The 17723-nt window shown below is 37.8% G+C and overlaps 1 protein-coding gene across 2 annotated transcripts in view; it reads right to left on the bottom strand.

Annotated features, from left to right (window-relative positions):
• The window catches only part of ZMAT1 (zinc finger matrin-type 1), a 36085-nt gene extending 28551 nt beyond the window's left edge, over positions 1-7534 (bottom strand). For both annotated transcript variants that reach the window (XM_016195766.2, XM_087813676.1), the window contains exon 1: positions 7270-7534. In XM_016195766.2, the coding sequence (XP_016051252.2) occupies positions 7270-7534 (265 nt within the window). The remainder of the gene's footprint in view (positions 1-7269) is intronic.
• Between the last annotated feature and the right edge of the window lie 10189 nt (positions 7535-17723).

Below are 17723 nucleotides of genomic sequence, written 5' to 3'. Positions count from 1 at the left end.
TGGGAGGAGATTAACCAAAGAAGTTATATGCATATATGCATAACCCATGGACATGGACAATGACGGGGTGAAGGCCTGGGGAGCGGATGGGAGCGAGGTGGAGGGGGTCAATTGGGGGGGGGGGGGAACGGGACACCTGTAGTGCTTTCAACAATAAAGATAAATTTTAAAAAATAAATTGAAATTTTAAATTTAAAAATAAAAATAATAAAAGGTTTAAATGAAAAATAAATAAAAAGGCAAAAGTCTTGTATGAAAAACTTCCTCTCCAGGTTTGGCACATGTAAGAAACATATGTCTGCTTCACAAGAGATGCTAAATAAGACCCCACTCTACCCCCATTACCACTATTTGGGACATGATGTTTGGACTCCCAGAAATAAATAGCCTAGAGCCAATTCTCAAAGTGGGAGAGGAAACTGGTGATAGTACAGATGTTTTTCAGCCTGTCTCAGGGGGAAGGCCTTTAGTCATTATAGTGTCAAAAAGAAAAAAAAGTATTATTTTGGTTATAATTTAGGTATAAGTACTTTAGTTTTCTTCCTCAACAATGAATACCAAATTCATGGCAAATGGCTCTGCATCTTTCAGTCTAATTTAGTTAGAAGTTAAAGAGCTAGGGTTAAAATATCTAAATAGATTACACATTAGAATAGTCATGGGGATGCAAAGTACAATATAGAGTCCTGGTCGGAGTGGCTTAGTGGTTAGAGGGTCGGCCCGCACACTGAAGGGTCTCAGATTTGATTCCCGATCGAGGGCATGTACCTGGGTTGCAGATTCAATCCCTGGCCCCTGCGCACAGGTGGCAATCAATCGATGTCTCTCTCACATCTATGCTTTTCTTTCTCTCCCTCCCTCCTTTCCTTCCTCATCCTCCCTCTCTCCCTTCCACTCTAAAAAAAATCAATGGAAAAAATATCCTTGGGTGAGGATTAAAAAAAAAAAAAGTACACCATAGGAACTATAGTCAATAATATTGTAATAACTATGTACTGTGTCAGGGGATACTAAACTTATTGGGGAATCACTTCATAATTATATAAATGTCTAACCACTATGCTGTACACCTGAAACTAATATAGAATAATATTAAAGGTCAACTGTTATTGAAAATAAATTAAGTTAAAAGAGAAATACAAAAAATAATATCTAATGACAAATTATTGAATGCTGTGAAGTGTGACTTCATCTCTCATCTGCAGTAAATGAACTTCTTTGAACATGGCACGTTGTTTTAGTATTCTTAGCATAGCACTTCTTAATTGCTCTTCATTCCCTTACATATTTGAATTTTGTATGCTATCATGAACTTGGAAAAAAGATATGGACAGGGAGCAAGATTTTATAATCAGAATCAAAGCCCAGTTTAGTGCAGCTTGGTAGTGGTATCTTAATACAACAGTGACCTTTCAAATATGGATTAGGAAAAAATGTCTCTGAAACACACAGGAGTTTCTGATGCTGATACTATTACTTTCTGTTTTAACATAAAACAAAACCAGTGGGGAATAAAAAAGTGCTGTCAAAAACTAGGTTCAAAAGGGGAAAAGAACTTAAGTCTGATAATGGAATAAGGACTTAAACTAATAGGATCTGAAAAAGATAAAATAAAACCAGTATTTAATTCATGGTCTTATGACCTGTGGTCACAATAAATTGTGCTTTTTAAGGTTGTCAAATGTTAACAAATTAAATATAACATATATTTTTAAAAATTTTAAAGGTTTTAAATTTATTTTTAGAGAGAGAGGAAGGGAGAGGGAGAGAGAAAAACATGGATGTGAGATCGAAACATTGATCGGGTGCCTCCTGCATGCCCCCTACCAAAGATCAAGCAGCCACCCAGGCATGTGCCCTGAGCAGGAATTGAACTGGCAACCTTTGGGTGCACACCCCAGCCCAACCAATTGAGCTACACTGGCCAGGGCTTAAGTATAACTTTTAAATATCTGTTGTTTTCTACTAATTAGACACATCAGAAAGTTCTTTAGAGTGGAGGAATATGGTCATATAACAAAACTATGATCTACAAGTACAGAGTTTCAGTTTTGGACGAAAACTTTCTGGAGATGAATAGTGGTGATGGTTGGTCCATAACATGAATGTAATTAATGCTGAATTGAATTACTGAACTGCACACTTAAAAATGCTTAAAATGGTAATTATTGTTATGTATATTCTACCACAGTTAAAAATATACTGGGGGGGAAAACCCACAAAAGCACCCTCTTTTCCCTGAACCACTGCATGAAGGGCAGTGGCCCACATCAATCCATCACACAGAGGAAACTGCATGAACAAATAATAAACCTTTGTTTTGCTACCATGACATAGCCATCCTCTGTTGAATAACATTTTTAAGGGTTTCTGCAAACAAAAAAACTGATTTGCAAGGGAAGGCAGAGGTGGGTAGGTGGGGAGAGATTAACCAAGAATTTATATGCATATATCCATAACCCATGGACACAGATAATAGTGTGGTGAAGGCCTGGGGTGAGGGGATGGGTGTGGGGTAGAAGGGGCCAATGGGGGAAAAAGGGGGACATTTGTAATACTTTCAACAATAAAGATAAATTTTAAAAATTATAAATGGGATCTGATAAGTTCATGTATTCAACTCTCCTACAATCTGATTATATTTATATATGGCTTTAGCCTTTGGTAAGAGAATGAATCAACCAATTTTCTATTAATGAAATTGTTTAAATTCTTTATTTCCTTCCTATGAGGAATGTTTACATGACTTGAGAAAATAAAACTTTCATAATAATTTGAAATGGGGGGAAATTATGACCTATAGAACTAGGTAGCAGGAAAAAAAATAAGCTTTTGATTTGGTCAAACAGATTGAAATCCTATCTTGATCCATAATTATATAACCCTCAGCAAATTTAATCACTGTGAGTCAGTTTTTTCATCTAAAGAGTACAGGAATACAATGACTGTCCCAGGATATGATGACTATTAAATAAAACTTTATAAAATGATTAACTCATGTAGGCACTTGGTAAAGTATGCTTGGTATGACTCCAGAAGCTTTGAAATTTTTAGTTAATATTATATATAATCATTTTATTTCAGATCAGAATACCTTAGAGATCATCTAGTCCAGAGTGTCTTGATCTCAGTACTACTGTTACTTTGGGCCAAATAATTTGTTTTTGTGAGGGGCTATTCTATGCATTATAGGATGTTTAGCAGAATCCGCAGCCTCTACTAACTAGAAGGTCATAGCATTCCAGAGGTATGACAACCAAGCATATCTCTAGACACTGCCACATGTCCCTTGTGAAGCAAAATTGCCTCCATTTTATAAATGATTAAGCCTAATGTCCTATTTCAAAATGAGGAAGCTAAGGCCCAGAGAGCTTATTGGAAATAAAGGTGTGGGGAAGCTAAAATTTAAAATATATGATCCTGTATTCAGGTGGATTAGAACCACAAAAAAAATTTCAGAAGTCTGTGGAGAGACATTAGTGATAGCAGAGGGAGGTTTTTAAGTCAGTGAAATACAAATGTGACTACTAGTAATTCACATTCTATGGACTTGGACATTACTAAAACCCCCTATGTTGATATAAAAATATGCAGTTCAGCTTATACTAGAATATCTGTCTTTGATGATATAAAAAGCAAAGAGGATTCACTTGCCAGAAACTCACTTTTTAGGGGCCTTTGTTGGATTGTGCCTACTCTAAATAGTTGCATTATTGTGCTAGAGTAAAATACCTTTAGCTTCTTTATCCAAAAATGCAACTGAGTGTGAAATCTAAATTATCATAATTGAAACTTTCTTCTAATTAATATTGCTAGATAACACCAGACAATTTAAGATAAAATAGATTTTTGTGACAAAAGAATAACATTATGGCTTGAGTCAGAATAAAATAATGAATCTGTGCCTATAATTTGGTTTACTCTCACTAATAGGATTAAGAACCTTACAAGATCTCTGAGGAAGGAATTAGCAGATTATCACATATCATCAGTTCTAGGTAACAGAACTTTCTCTGTTCACTCCAATTAAATGTTCTTCAGTTATCCTGCTAAAAAAAGTTAAGCTTACTCAAATTAGGTGACTCTATATAGAATTGGCTATATTTAATAAATTGAATATTACTTGCATTTGTTAAATGACAGATTTAGTTGTACAAAACTCCAAATGTCTTCCTTAAGACAACTCATCAGATGTTTATGGCAATAATAGCTATTAGCTGTTTTATCTTTTAATTTTTAATCCTCACCCAAGGATATTTTTTGGTTGATCTTTAGAGAGAGAGGATAGGAAAGAGAGAAACATGGATCGGTTGCCTCCCATACACGCCCTGACTGGGGATTGAACCCACAACCTAGGCATGTCACCTGACCAGGAATCAAACCTGCAATCTTTTGGTGCATGGAACAATGCTCCAACCAACTGAATTACCCAGCCAGGACAGCTATTAATTGTTTTAATGCTTTGCTGAAGTGAGAATTTCATAGCTCAACTGATCTTGAAGCAAAATACACACACACACACACACACACACACACACACACACACATCAGGAACATCAATACAGGGTGAAAATTCATTTTTGAGCCATTGAACTTTTTTTTTAAAACTTCACTGAATGAAACATGAAGTGCCCTACAAAATCTCAATACTCCCTTTGCCATGAATTCTGGGTACATGTCTTTTCATATGTCTGTTCACGGGGCACTTCTTTTGCTTGTTTTTGTTTTTAGGCTGATTGCCTTCCCATCTGTAACCCTTGAAAGCTTCTAATCTTCCCTGCTTTACAATTTCTAATCTCCACTGACATTTGCTCATTACCAACCCAGGATAGATGAGATCCTCAGGAAAGTTAGCTATCCTTGAAAATGGATCAGCAAATGCTTTATAGAAAGACACTTTTAATGGTCCTATTTGGAGTAGACTTGTAATAATTGGAATCTTGACAATTCTTTGCCACCTTTCAGATAATCTCCTAAGTAGGGCTTAAAAAACAAGTAAAAGATATTGGCACACCATCAAGCAACATTTTTCTCTCTTTTATCTGCTATCATAAACGGCAACCATTTATGGCCTTTATAAACATCTAGCCAAAAATATTTTGAAACCTAATAGTATTTTAGACAGTGTACCATATGAAAAGGTAACAGAGTTTTATTTGGACTGAACAGTTAATGAAGGATATTTACCTAAATTCAATGATAGCTTTTAGGTAGCAATTATATTTGGTTTTTCATATCCTAGTAAATTGTCCAACACTAACAACACAGACTTTATTACTCACTGAATATCAGGTGATAACTATTTGGGCAAGGTTTATTATGGTTTATGAATCACTGTTCTAGTGCACAGCCATGGAAATGCCATGGAAAAATACTAATGCAGAACTGCAAAATCATGGTTCATATGTTCAGATCTGAAAACAACCTCAGAATCTGGCTAGTCCAAAACCTCTACTTCAGAAATGTCAAAACTAAAATCCAGGAAGCAGGGTCACAAAATTTAGTAGATTAACAACAGAACCTAGGTTCACTGCACCAGACTCATACAGTAGGGCTCTCTTCATTTTACCAGCTAGCAATACTATAGACATGGTATTGCTGCTACTTTATAAGTTTTTATCTCTTAAAGCTATTAATACCTGCATATATTAAAAGATACTGCAACCAAGCCATGGAAAAAGCCATTTTTTCCATGAAATACTAGTTCTAAACCTTACTGTGAAAAGGCCAGGAGAGCCAAACTGAATTGTGATTTTGACCACCTATAACACTGTTCTCTCCTCCTTTCTGGTTACAGACAGAAAGTTTGGTATAAAAACAAAAAATCCAGGAGATTTCATAGTTTCATCCCAGAACAACTATACAAATCCAAGCTGACTGAAGACATTAAACAGAGGATTTCAAAGGTTGCCTTCAATAAGTGAGTTAATAAATAAAAACATCATCATATCACAGTGTATTTCTAATTTCCACATTTAGTAAGTGGCATTTATGTAATGTGCCTATGACAAATATTGTAAGGTATTTTTTCTACTGCTTTGCTTTTCCTCCAAAGTAAAAGGTGTGAAAGGATATGGAATAGCACAGAGGGATATGTCATTTAAGAATGTGAAGAGAAAAATCATTTTTATGGGGTAATTTTAATGGTATATCCTCCTAAGAGAAAGGAACTTAAATTACTCTATTTTGGAGTCCACAACCTTTCCCTTTGGAGGCAAGTTAGCACCATAAGGCAACACAGGGAATACTGAAAATTAATACAAAGTTTACGATGATGGCAAAATGCTTTAGAGATCTCCAGTGGAATTGGTTTTAACCACCTAAGAAGCATTTCCAAAAGATGCTTTAAAACACCACGGCAAATTGTACACTTTCCTATTAGTAGGCTGTTTACAAGTATATAGTTCTTTGTGTAAACTAAATACCACTTATACTGAAAGTCAAGAAATACATTTTTCTGTTAGTAGTAATATGTGTTGTAGGTACAACAGCACTTATTAAAACCAAAAAAAGATTGGCCCATAAACCTTGCTGTACAAGGTTACATCCTCAAATAGCCAAAGAAAACTCTCCAAAGTGATTCCTGAAATCGGTGCTTCTGCCACTCTCTTCCTCTCCTTTCCTCAATACAATTCCCTCCTCCACCAGACCCTAGGATTCTAAAATCCAAGAGGACCTACTTGAAACCTCAAGTATACACTCTAATATCCCCAAATTCCTAACCTCATCTCTTCTTAGGTATCCTATTGCAAGTATCTATACTGCAGGATGCTGAATTTCACTAAAGGGGGGTTTCCTCCCTCTGATTTCTTTGGCCTTTTCTCTTTTGATCTCTGCCCTCTTTCTCCGCCAGTCTCTCTTCCCTTTCCGTGATCTCCTAGTTCCACAGCACTTCTACATTGCTTCCTTTTACCAAATCACACCTCAGCTTCCTAGAGCATAGTAAGGTGCCCTGGATGGGAGAGAAATTATATGTTTGTTTTTCCCTTCAAACTCCTGCCTTGTGAATACCTGGGGTTCCTTTTCCTGGGAGCCCCCATCCTTTTTTGGGGGGAGAATTAGGGAAGCCCCTGTCTGTTTCAGTCCATCTTGCACACTCAGGGATATTACTGAGGGGTGGGGCGGGGCGAGCTTGGCCTTTACTGCGCCACAGCAGGTGGGGGGTGGGGCGGTGGCGAACCGCGCCCATTCCGATCTCAATCTCGGAAGGGCTGAAGTGAGGCAGCGAAAGAGATGGGGCCGCCCCCACACCCCGGGACGGGAACTCACCTTCTCTGAGGCAAGGGCGGGTGTCTACTTTAAAACTACTGTCCCCCCTCCCCGCCGCCGCCATAGTGGAGCCGCCACAGCCGCCGCCGCCGCTGTCGCCACAGCCACCGGCAGGCGAGCTGGCAGTGGTGGAGGTGGCGGAGGAGGCAGGCTCAATCACTGCAGCCGCCGCGCAGGCGGTGTAGGAGGAGGCGGCAGAGACAGTAGCTTCCCGAGGGGAAGACTCTGCCGCCAGCGGTGTGACTGTTTTCAGCGCCGCCGCCATCGCAGCGAGGCGCGGACGACCGCACTTGCGCCTCTCTCCCGTTAAATCCTTTAGCCCCGCCTTCCGTTTAGCCCCGCCCCCGTTGCCCCCATTCTCTCGCAACAGCTCGAGCCTCGTTCTAGCTCCTTCTCTCTGCCAATAAGAACGCTTTAGACCCTCGGGCCGCTTCTCCCCTCCCCCACTGCTTGGCGTCACACTTCTCCCTTCTGAGCGGAAGTGAAGCTGGCCAAGCGCAAAAAGCGCGGGATGTAAAAGCACGTGGGCCTCACAGAGTGAGGGTCTTCCCGTGGAGGAACTCATCTAAAACCAATTCAAGAGGGAACATAATGACTGGAAAAAACAATCGATCCTACCTCTAAAATATCTCTAAAATGCATCTCGTGTCATTCTTACAGCCGTCAGTACAGAGTACAGAAATAAGCAGCATCCTTGGTCAAGACATATTTTCGTCACGTCCCATAAACAACTGCTTGTCTATCAAACTACCCATCTATATTAAAAACCTGTGAATCCGGTACCCAGCCAAAGAACAAGAATATTGCTGATAACTAAATATCCTCACCATCTTTTCCTCAACTTCCCTCCCAGAGAAACCAATATCTTGATTTACATCTATTATTTCCATGTTCTTTTTATGTATATTCTTATCACATAGATAGATGTATGCCTAAACAATATTGTTTAGTTTTGATTGTTTTCAAATTTCACTAAAATTTGTATCTTTTCTATGTAGCATTTTGGGACTTGTTTCTTTCACTGAACGTTTTGTTCCTAAGATTTAATCACGTAGCTGTAGTTCATTCGCTGTCAGTGCTGTACAATATCCCATCCATTTCTCTGTTGATGGGTATGTGTCCCGGTGCATCTGCAGAAAAGTTTCTTTTAGGTATGCTCTCCTTTCCAGATTCACTTTCATTGCCCTATTTCAAGTCCTCATCACCTCTTTTCAGAACTATAGCATCTGTCACACTGATCTCCTCTGATCTCAATCCCTCCAATCTATTTCCATATTGCTGTCATTTATCGCTACCTTTCTATTGCTTGTTGGGTACTCAAAGGTCACAGCTTCATGCTGTTACCCCTAATCTCATCCTCTTCCATGGCCCCTACCCCACCACTTTTACTTCATGATTTAGTAATATTGAACCTTATAGATTTGCATGAAGACTATGGTTTTTTTCATGATGCAAGGTAATTGTATTTGTTTCTCTCCCTTACGGAAATGACCGTTTCCTCACATTAAGCACCTGCCTAGTGAACCCCTATATCCACCTTCAAACTCAGATCATACATCACTTCCCCCAGGCAACCTTCTCTATCTCTTCTTAAACTTAATTCCACCCTATATCTGTGCTACACCTAGATCTTGTGCATATTTGTATTATGTATCTCTCTTCTCAGTAGCTTGGGACCATTCTGAGACAAAAGATAGTTTGTTTTATTTTTGATGCCCCATGCTCCAGAACAGTAAATTCTTAAGGCAAAGTTCTCAAACCAGAGGACCTTAGACCTAGGTTCCTAAGTCCCTAGATCTGGCCCACAGATGTGTTTTGTTTAACTGCATAATTGTTTATTTACTTCCTTGTCAACCTTTGAAAGGGGCATTTCATGCACACACACACACACACACACACACACAAGTCTCTTAAAAGCATTAGAAGATTGGCAGTACTAGCTGTGCACTGGAGCTGAATAGCAAATTCAGAGATTTGGAGTGCTGGGCTCTTAAGAACATAACGTATCTTTAGGTTATTTGTGGTTCAGTAATTTACCCAATATTACCTAAGTAATTAGGTGGTTTCTCTAATCTTCGATCGTGTCCTTCTGTAATTAGTGCAACATTTACTCATCAAAGAAATTATTGGATAGGTCATGCACAAGAAATATTCCACTGAAATAGCCAGTAGAACAAGGTAAGCATAAAACTGGAGTGTAATTTCATTCCTTCTAATATGGGGGGGGGGGGAATCCCTGGAAAGCATTGTTTCTCAAAATGTGAACCACAGTCCACTTGTAAAGGAATATTCAATCAGAATCTCTGAAGAGTGTGGGAATTGATGTTATAGAAGTATATTTTTATTGACATGAAAAGTTTTCATATATACATATATATTTTTATGAAAAGGAGGTTAATATAGAACTTTTACAGAAAACATATCTGTGTATGCCTAATGTATTTGTGTCATGGTATACACCTTTGGATATTCTCATTCTTGTTCTCTGCTCCCTACCCCCATTACACAGTCACAGAATGTTTTTATCAGCCTAGAGAGGGTCTGAAGGGAACATCCTACCAAGTGATTAGTATCCAGATACCTGCAAGAATCACTCAAAATGTGTCCTATGCTACATAAACATCTAGAAAGTTCTCATTGTTTGAGAACTATAGGAAATAGTTTTCCATGACCTAAGGTTGTCTTCTATAATTGGTTAAGGGCAGCACAAGTGTAAGTAATGGTCCCTTATTCATCCAATGGAGCTTGGAATCAGGGAACAATTTCAGCACCCCATTTCCTCATTTCATATGTACCCCTGACCTCTGATTTTTCATTTTTATGTTACTCACCCTCTTCACATTACCATGCCATCAGAGACTTTAACTGCTATCTTAGTCCTATCTAGGGTTGTTCTTTCAGCTAGAGACTATTTGCTGCATTCAAATGATGATGAATTTAAATAAAATTGCACAAATAGTGTGTAGTATAATATTTTTTAAAATTTAGAACTAATCTTACCTCCCAGCTGATAATTATTTTCTGGAGGCAAATAATATCAGAATAAATATCACTGTAGCCATTTTTTTGGTTATTGCTAAAGAGTATATTCCACATGGGCATTTAAAAAATACTTAGCGCAGCCCAGCCAGAGTGGCTCAGTGGTTGAGCATCGACCTATGATCCAGGAGATCCCAGTTCGATTCCCAGCCAGGGCACATGCCCAGGTTGAGGTCTCAATCCCCAGAAGGGGGCATGCAGGAGGCAGTCGGTCAATAACTGTCTCTCATCATTGATATCTCTTCTCTCTCTCCCTCTCCCGTTCTCTCTCTGAAATCAATAAAATATAATTAATTAATTAATTAATTAATTAATTAAAAATACTTAGTACAATTATGGAATGCAAGATTGTGTGTGTGTGTGTGTGTGTGTGTGTGTGTGTGTGTGTGTTTACAGAATAGATCCAAGTATTTGAATTCCTCTTCAACAGAACCACTCACCACAAGATTTTTCTTTATGGAAAATTTTCTTTTAAAATAGCTCTTCTCCTGGTCCTCAGAAGACATCAGAATAGAGGCTCTGGCCAAATAAATTCTCCACCCAGACAAATCTCTGGCAGATATTTTGGATCCAGACTCCAGAATGAAGACAACTATGGATCTGATGGAAGGTTTGTTTCCTCGAAATGTTAACTTGCTGAAAGAAAACAGAGTAAAGAGGAAAGCCGTGCAGAGAACTGTCAGCTGTCCAGGATATAAAGGCAAGAGGGGTGAAGACAAGGAAGCAGTGGACATGTTGGTCAACTGTCGTGCCTACTACAATGTGTCTGTTCCCAATGCAGAACTTCTGAACATAATCAAAGATATGCCAGAAGAGGTGAATACAGAAGAGGAACAAGCAGATGTCAACAGAAAAAAGGCCAAGCTGATGGGGAGCCTTGCCCACAACATTGAGACACTCCAAGAACAGAAGGGGAGTCTTCTAATAGACATCAAGCTCAATAACACATTGGGAGAAGAAGTGGAGGCTTTGATCAGTGAGTTCTGCAAGCCCAATGAGTTTGACAAGAACAAGATATTCATTGAGGACTTGGGCAAGGTGGTAAACCTGCTGTTCTCCCAGTCAGGGCACCTAGCCAACATGGAGAACATCCTTAGTAACCTTGGTGAAGATGCCAGTAATGAAGAAAGGAGCTCTCTCAAGAAGAAGAAGAAGGAGAAGGAGGGGGAGGAAGAGGAGGAGGAGGAAGAGGAGGAGAAGGAGGAGGAGGAGGAGGAGAAGGAGGAGGAGGAGAAAAAGAAGAAGAAGAGGAGAAGGAAGAGGAGGAGGAGGAGGAGGAGGAGGAAGATGATCCTGGCAAGGCAGCACAAGGATCCCTGGGAGCTCAAGGATAACCTGGACCAAGGGGAACACGTCATGTTGGACATTCTGGCCAATTACCTTTCAGAAGAACAACTCCAGGTTACCAGCATTTTGTGAAAAGGAAGTCAGCACTCTTCATTGAGCAGTGAAAGCTGGACAAGATCAAATGAGGCCAGGAGCAAGTCAAGTGTCTACTGGAAAGTCTTCCCTCTGTTTTCATTCCTAAGTCAGGGGTCCTGGCTCTGCCTCCAAACTTCACCACTGTAATGACTCTTCTTAGGCAATGTACTTTCAGTGTTATTTTCCCAACATTAATCTCTCCACTTTAACCTCTTCTAAATGCCCAACCAAAAGATCACACTTTCTTTCAATGCTACTTAATCTGAAAAAAATGTATCAGTGAAAACCACTGTTTAAGTTGTATTGGGGGGGGGGGGAAGGAAAAGATTCTATCCAGGAAAAAAGCCTATTTTTTTCCTTCTCATCCTTCATGATTGATCCTCTGAGAGCTTGAATGCTGCTCAGAACTTACCTGTTTCTATTATTACTTTCTAGTAAAATGAAAATTAATGAAACTCTGTGAATTGATTGGAGGGTGTTTGATTGTTTAGTTTTCAACAGACTGAGGTGACAGAGATCAGAGTGTTACTCTCAGGAATGTATCCACAGTGGTCTTCCTTACTTGTGGGCAGTGTATCCTGACGAAGGTACAAGTACTCATTAATGAAGGTCTGTGACATGAAATCTTTAAAGAGAAACAGAGAGGAAAAAATTATAAAACCTTGAACATTATTGCTATTTAAATTTTTTTGAATGAAAAAGATCATTATGTTTATGTGTTAACTACTTATTTGATTATATATTTTGGTGGACCTAGACAATTATGTTTGAGCTTTGTATTTAATGAAAACCTTAATGAAATGAAGAATTCCAAAGATAAAAATAAAATAAATTAAATTAAATAAATAAAATAAAATAGCTCTATTTAAAAAATGTTTGTGTGAGGGTCAGAATATTTTTACAGGACTGTGTATTGCAAAACTACCCAAAAGTACCACAGGACATTTACTTCATTATAATAATAAGCGTTAGCATTTATTGGGTGCTAAATATGATGATAGAGAATGTGGCTTATCTTAGGTGCTACAAAGTCTGACTCTGGGACACACACATGCTGACTCTCACTTTAGCACCCAATCCAACAGACCAACTCCCCTGAGTATTTTGTCTTGTTGGACTCCAGAGACACGACAGAAATCAGGTCCAGAGAAGGAAGGAACTTACAAGTCTATAGCAAGTTTATATAGTAATGACTCTCACAGTCCTTCCCCAAAGGGACCTATAGCCATTTACTTAGCTAATTGCACACTAAGAATAAGTTACCCAGGCATTTTAGGCTTTTGGACATGGGATTCTTGTCGACACTGATGCCTGAATACCTGAAAAATATTAATGGCCTGCTCTTGGAAAGGGAACATATGAATTAGCCCAGATTGACTCATTATGGTTTTATTGGGTTTATCTGTCCAGGTCTAGATCACTGTTGTTCTAACAAGTCCATGAAATAATCTGCTTGTCATCTCCCTGATCCACAAATATATAACTAGAATACATATATATAGCAGGTGGCAGAACCTCTACATTGGTTCCTTAGCTTATGAGGAAAAATCTATCTTTCTGGGGGAATCCAGGTGGAAGCCTCTGAAGCTGCTACCAATGCAGCCAAGATGGTAAATTAAAAAAACATGCAAAATCCTGTGGGGAGTGGCATAAATTTGTGCTATCCTTAAAAGACTTAAATGAGCAAGGGCAATGATGTCCATCATTTTCCCATTTAATTCATTAGCCTGGACCATAAATAAGTCCAGGGAGATTACAGAGAAGAGTAAACTACCACAAACTCAAGCAAGTATTAACCCAAGTTGCAGCTGCTGTATTGGATGTGGTATCCTTACCAGAACAGATTAACATGGCTTCAAGTACATGGTCTGTACTTGAAGCAAATGAGCTCTTTCTGATCCTTACCATGAAGAATGTCCAGGTGAAGTTCACATTCACATGATTTGGACAACAGAATTAATTTATCACCTTGTCTTAGGAATATGTTAACACTCCAATTCTGTCATAACATAGCTTGAAAGGTGTGAAACACAAATAAACCCATGCCTATGTGGTCAATTAATATTTGACAAAGGAGGCAAAAACATAATGGAGTGAAGGCATCTATTCAATAAATGGTGCTAGGAAAATTGGACAGATACATGCAGAAAAATGAAACTAGACCACTTTCTTACACCTTATACAAGAATAAAGTCAGAATAGATTAAAGATTTAAAGTTAAGACTCAAAACCATAAACCTCATAGAAGAAAACATAGGCATTAAAATCTCTGAAATTTATCTTAGAAATATTTTTCTGAAATATCTCCTCAAGCAAGGGAAACAAAAATATACACAAATTAGACAACATCAAACTAAAAAGGTTTTGCACAGAAAAGGAAACCATCAACAAAATGAAAAGACAACCCACTGAATGGGAGAACATATTCAACAATGATACATCTGATAAGGGGTTAATATCCAAAATTTATAAAGAACGCAGAGAACTAAACACACACACACATAAAAAACAATCCAATTTTAAAATGGGCAGAGGACCTGAATAAACACTTCTCCAAAGAGGACATATAGGTGGCCAATAGACATATGAAAAGATGCCCAACATCACTAATCATCAGAGAAATGCAAATTAAAAACACAATGAGCTATCACTTCACACCTGTCAGAATGGCTATCATCAGTAAATCAACAAACAACAAGAGTTGGTGAGGATGTAGAGAAAAGGGAACCCTCGTGCACTGTTGGTGGGAATGCAAACTGGTACAGCTACTGTGGAAACAGTATGGAGGGTCCTCAAAAGAACTAAAAATGGAACTACTTTATGACCCAGCAATTCCACTTCTGGAGATTTATCTGAAGAAATCTAAAACACTAATGTGAAAAATATATGCATTCCTATGTTTATTGCAGAGTTATTTACAATAGCCAAGATATGGAAGCCACCCAAGTGACTGTAAAGAGACAAGTGCATAAAGAAGAAGTGGTACATAATCAGCAAGAATATATGCACCCCTATGTTCATGGCAGAGCAATTTACAATAGCTAAGATCTGGAAACAACCCAAGTGCCCATTAGTAGATGAATGGATAAAAAAAGCTGTGGGACATATACACTATGAAATACTACGCAGCTGTAAAGAATGATCTTGTACCCTTTGGGACAATATGGATGGACCTGGAGAATATTATGCTAAGTGAAATAAGCCAGGCAGAGGGCGGGTGAGTGGAGGGGAAGAGATTAACCAAAGAATTTACACGCATATATGCACAACCCAAGGACATGGACAATGGCCTTCTGCACCACTTAACATCCTTGATGGAGCTGAAGCATGTCATTTATCCTGTTCCTGTCCATTGCTGTAAACAATGATTTTCACAGCAGTTTGGACCAGCAGAAACTTGCTGAAGTGCAGGCCCAGTTGAAGTTGATACTACAGGAGACACAGCGGGACAACATGAACTGGACCACTTCTCCTCAGTGATTTCCACAGTACAAGGGGCTTTGTCAACACTTATGTGTGGCCATTAAAGCACCCCGTATCTTGCCTGAAGCCCAAGTTTGTAGAGACACATATAAAATTATATTGTTCCAGGAAACTGGTTAGGAAGATTGGATATGTAACCGACCTTGTAAAGAAGGAAATAGGGGAATTTGAAAGGTCTTACGGATCTCTTGCCCATTGCCCTCTACATCCTCTTCTTGTTGCTCATCACAGTGTTGGCTAACCTAGTCAGTGGTACATCATTTCCCTGTCTACACTTGTAGCTCCATTTATCCCCTTATGGGCACTTGGCATAAGTCAGATCAGTTGAAACTTTCTCAATGTGTTAGTTGTTGAAGCCAATAATTTTACTCTCTAGTGTCCTACAAACTTCTTGTACTTACAATCTCCTTAGCTTGCTTATGAGAAACCATATGTAAGTAAAAGGAAACAAACCAACTATGCCCAGTACTTGCTAGTGTCTTCATCAACACGTTGCTATCTGCTTTCCCAGGTCTCAGACTCCTGGTCAGTTATTCCTTATTTCACACACATTCACCCAGTATCTGTTATGATTTAAGTACTGTTTCAGGTGCTAAGATAAAGCCCCTGATCTCAAAGCACTCAGAGTACAGAGATGTTCTTATGATTTGTCAGTTTCTCCACTCCTTCTTAGGGTATTTGGGAAAATTATTTACCCATACCTCAGATTTTTTCCCCCCTTACATATTCTGCTCAATCCTGTTGCTTCTTTATGCTGCTGGGTTGCTAGCTGCTCAACCTTCAGCTCATAGTTTAAATGTTATCTTCTCAGATAGGTTTTCTCTTACTTCCCTATTTAAGTAGGCTTACTCTGCTGCTGTTCTCTCTTAATGTACCAGGTACATTTCCTTCATGTACACATCATTCATATGTACTTGCTCCCTCTGCTCTGCCACTAAAGGTGCACTGTTCAGTATGGTGCACACTAGCCATATGTGGCTATTGAGCACTAGAAATTTAGCTACTCTGAAATGTGATGTAGTCTAAGTGTTAAATGCACATTGCATATTTTAGCCTTAGTAAGAAATAAAGGATGTAGAATAACAAATTGATAATTTATGATGTTGTTTACATGTTGAAGTGATAATATACTGCATATAAAAGACAGTAAAGAAAAAGGAATGTAATTTAACTTGTTTCTGTTGTTTACATGAACTTCAAACACTTAATATGAAAAAAATATTAAAATAACTAATTAATGATCCATTTATATGTTTACATGTGAAAATGATAGGTGTACTTGTAAATTACATTTCTAAGACTTGAGAAAAAAAGTAAACTTAATTAATCGTTCCTATTGTTTACATATTGAAATGATAACATACTGAATTTCAATGACTTATTAACAAAAAAGAATGGAAAATAATTGCTACTTTGTGCATGGTATTTCCTTGTTGAAATGAAAACCAACTGCATTTTAAAGACTGTAAGAAAAGAATGTAAAAATAATTAACAAGATGCTTATATTGTTTCCAGGTTGAAATGATAACACACACATTTCAAAGACTCGGTAAAAAATGTTTTTAAATTGCTTGTGATTTATGATTACTCTAGTGAGAATCAAGATTGTTTTAAAGATTCAAGGTTCAGTAATTTTGAACAAAAACATTCATCTAGAATGTAACAATTGAGTAAACTATAACTGTTGAACAATTTTTAGCTTTTCTCAAGTTAGTTCTATTGTAGGATGTAATTAAGCAGTAATATATTCAGGTTAAAGCAGTTGAATTATGTTAAATGTTGTTCTTATATCACATTACATTAAACACTGGATGCATGTTGAAAGACATGCTTTTTTTTGTTAAACAATATAGGAGCTGTGTCTACAATTAAAATCAAAACATGCGGCAAGTTTGTTAGTTCTAGTTTCTTTTAATAACTTCTAAGACACATAAATCTAAGCTTTAAGTTCATAGGGAAAATTTGAAACACAATACCAATACTTTAGGTTTTTTGGTCTTGGTGTTTGTATAAAATTCTGAGGCCTTGATTTAAATCTTTCATTGCATTGTGATTTCCTTTTAGGTGTATTGTGCTAAGTGAAACTTGTCAAATAAGTGTTCTGAGAAGGGGATTAATGGGGGGGAAGGGGATATCTGTAATACTTTCAACAATAAAGATAAATTTTTAAAAACTACAACGCCCCCCCAAAAAAATTATTACTTACACCTTGAAATGACAACAAACTGCATTACAGAGACTTAGAGAAAGGAATACAAAAATGAACTAATAATGAACAAAAATAGTTAATAATTTGTTTTTATTTACATTTTGTGATAACACTGAATTTCTGACTTAGGCAAATATGTTATAATAACTAATAAATGAATTGTGTATATTGTTTCTTTTTTAATGGTAACCCATGACATTTCAAAGACTTTGTAAGAAAAAAGAGATTGCAAAATTAATAATTTGTTCATATTGCTTACATGTTTAAATACTACACTGCATTTCAAACACCTACTAAAAAT

The sequence above is a fragment of the Miniopterus natalensis genome, chromosome X (assembly GCF_054644295.1).
Source record: "Miniopterus natalensis isolate mMinNat1 chromosome X, mMinNat1.hap1, whole genome shotgun sequence".
Lineage (NCBI taxonomy): Eukaryota > Metazoa > Chordata > Mammalia > Chiroptera > Miniopteridae > Miniopterus > Miniopterus natalensis.
Note: the sequence above shows the minus strand (reverse complement) of the source record. Positions and strands in the feature narration are given on the sequence as shown.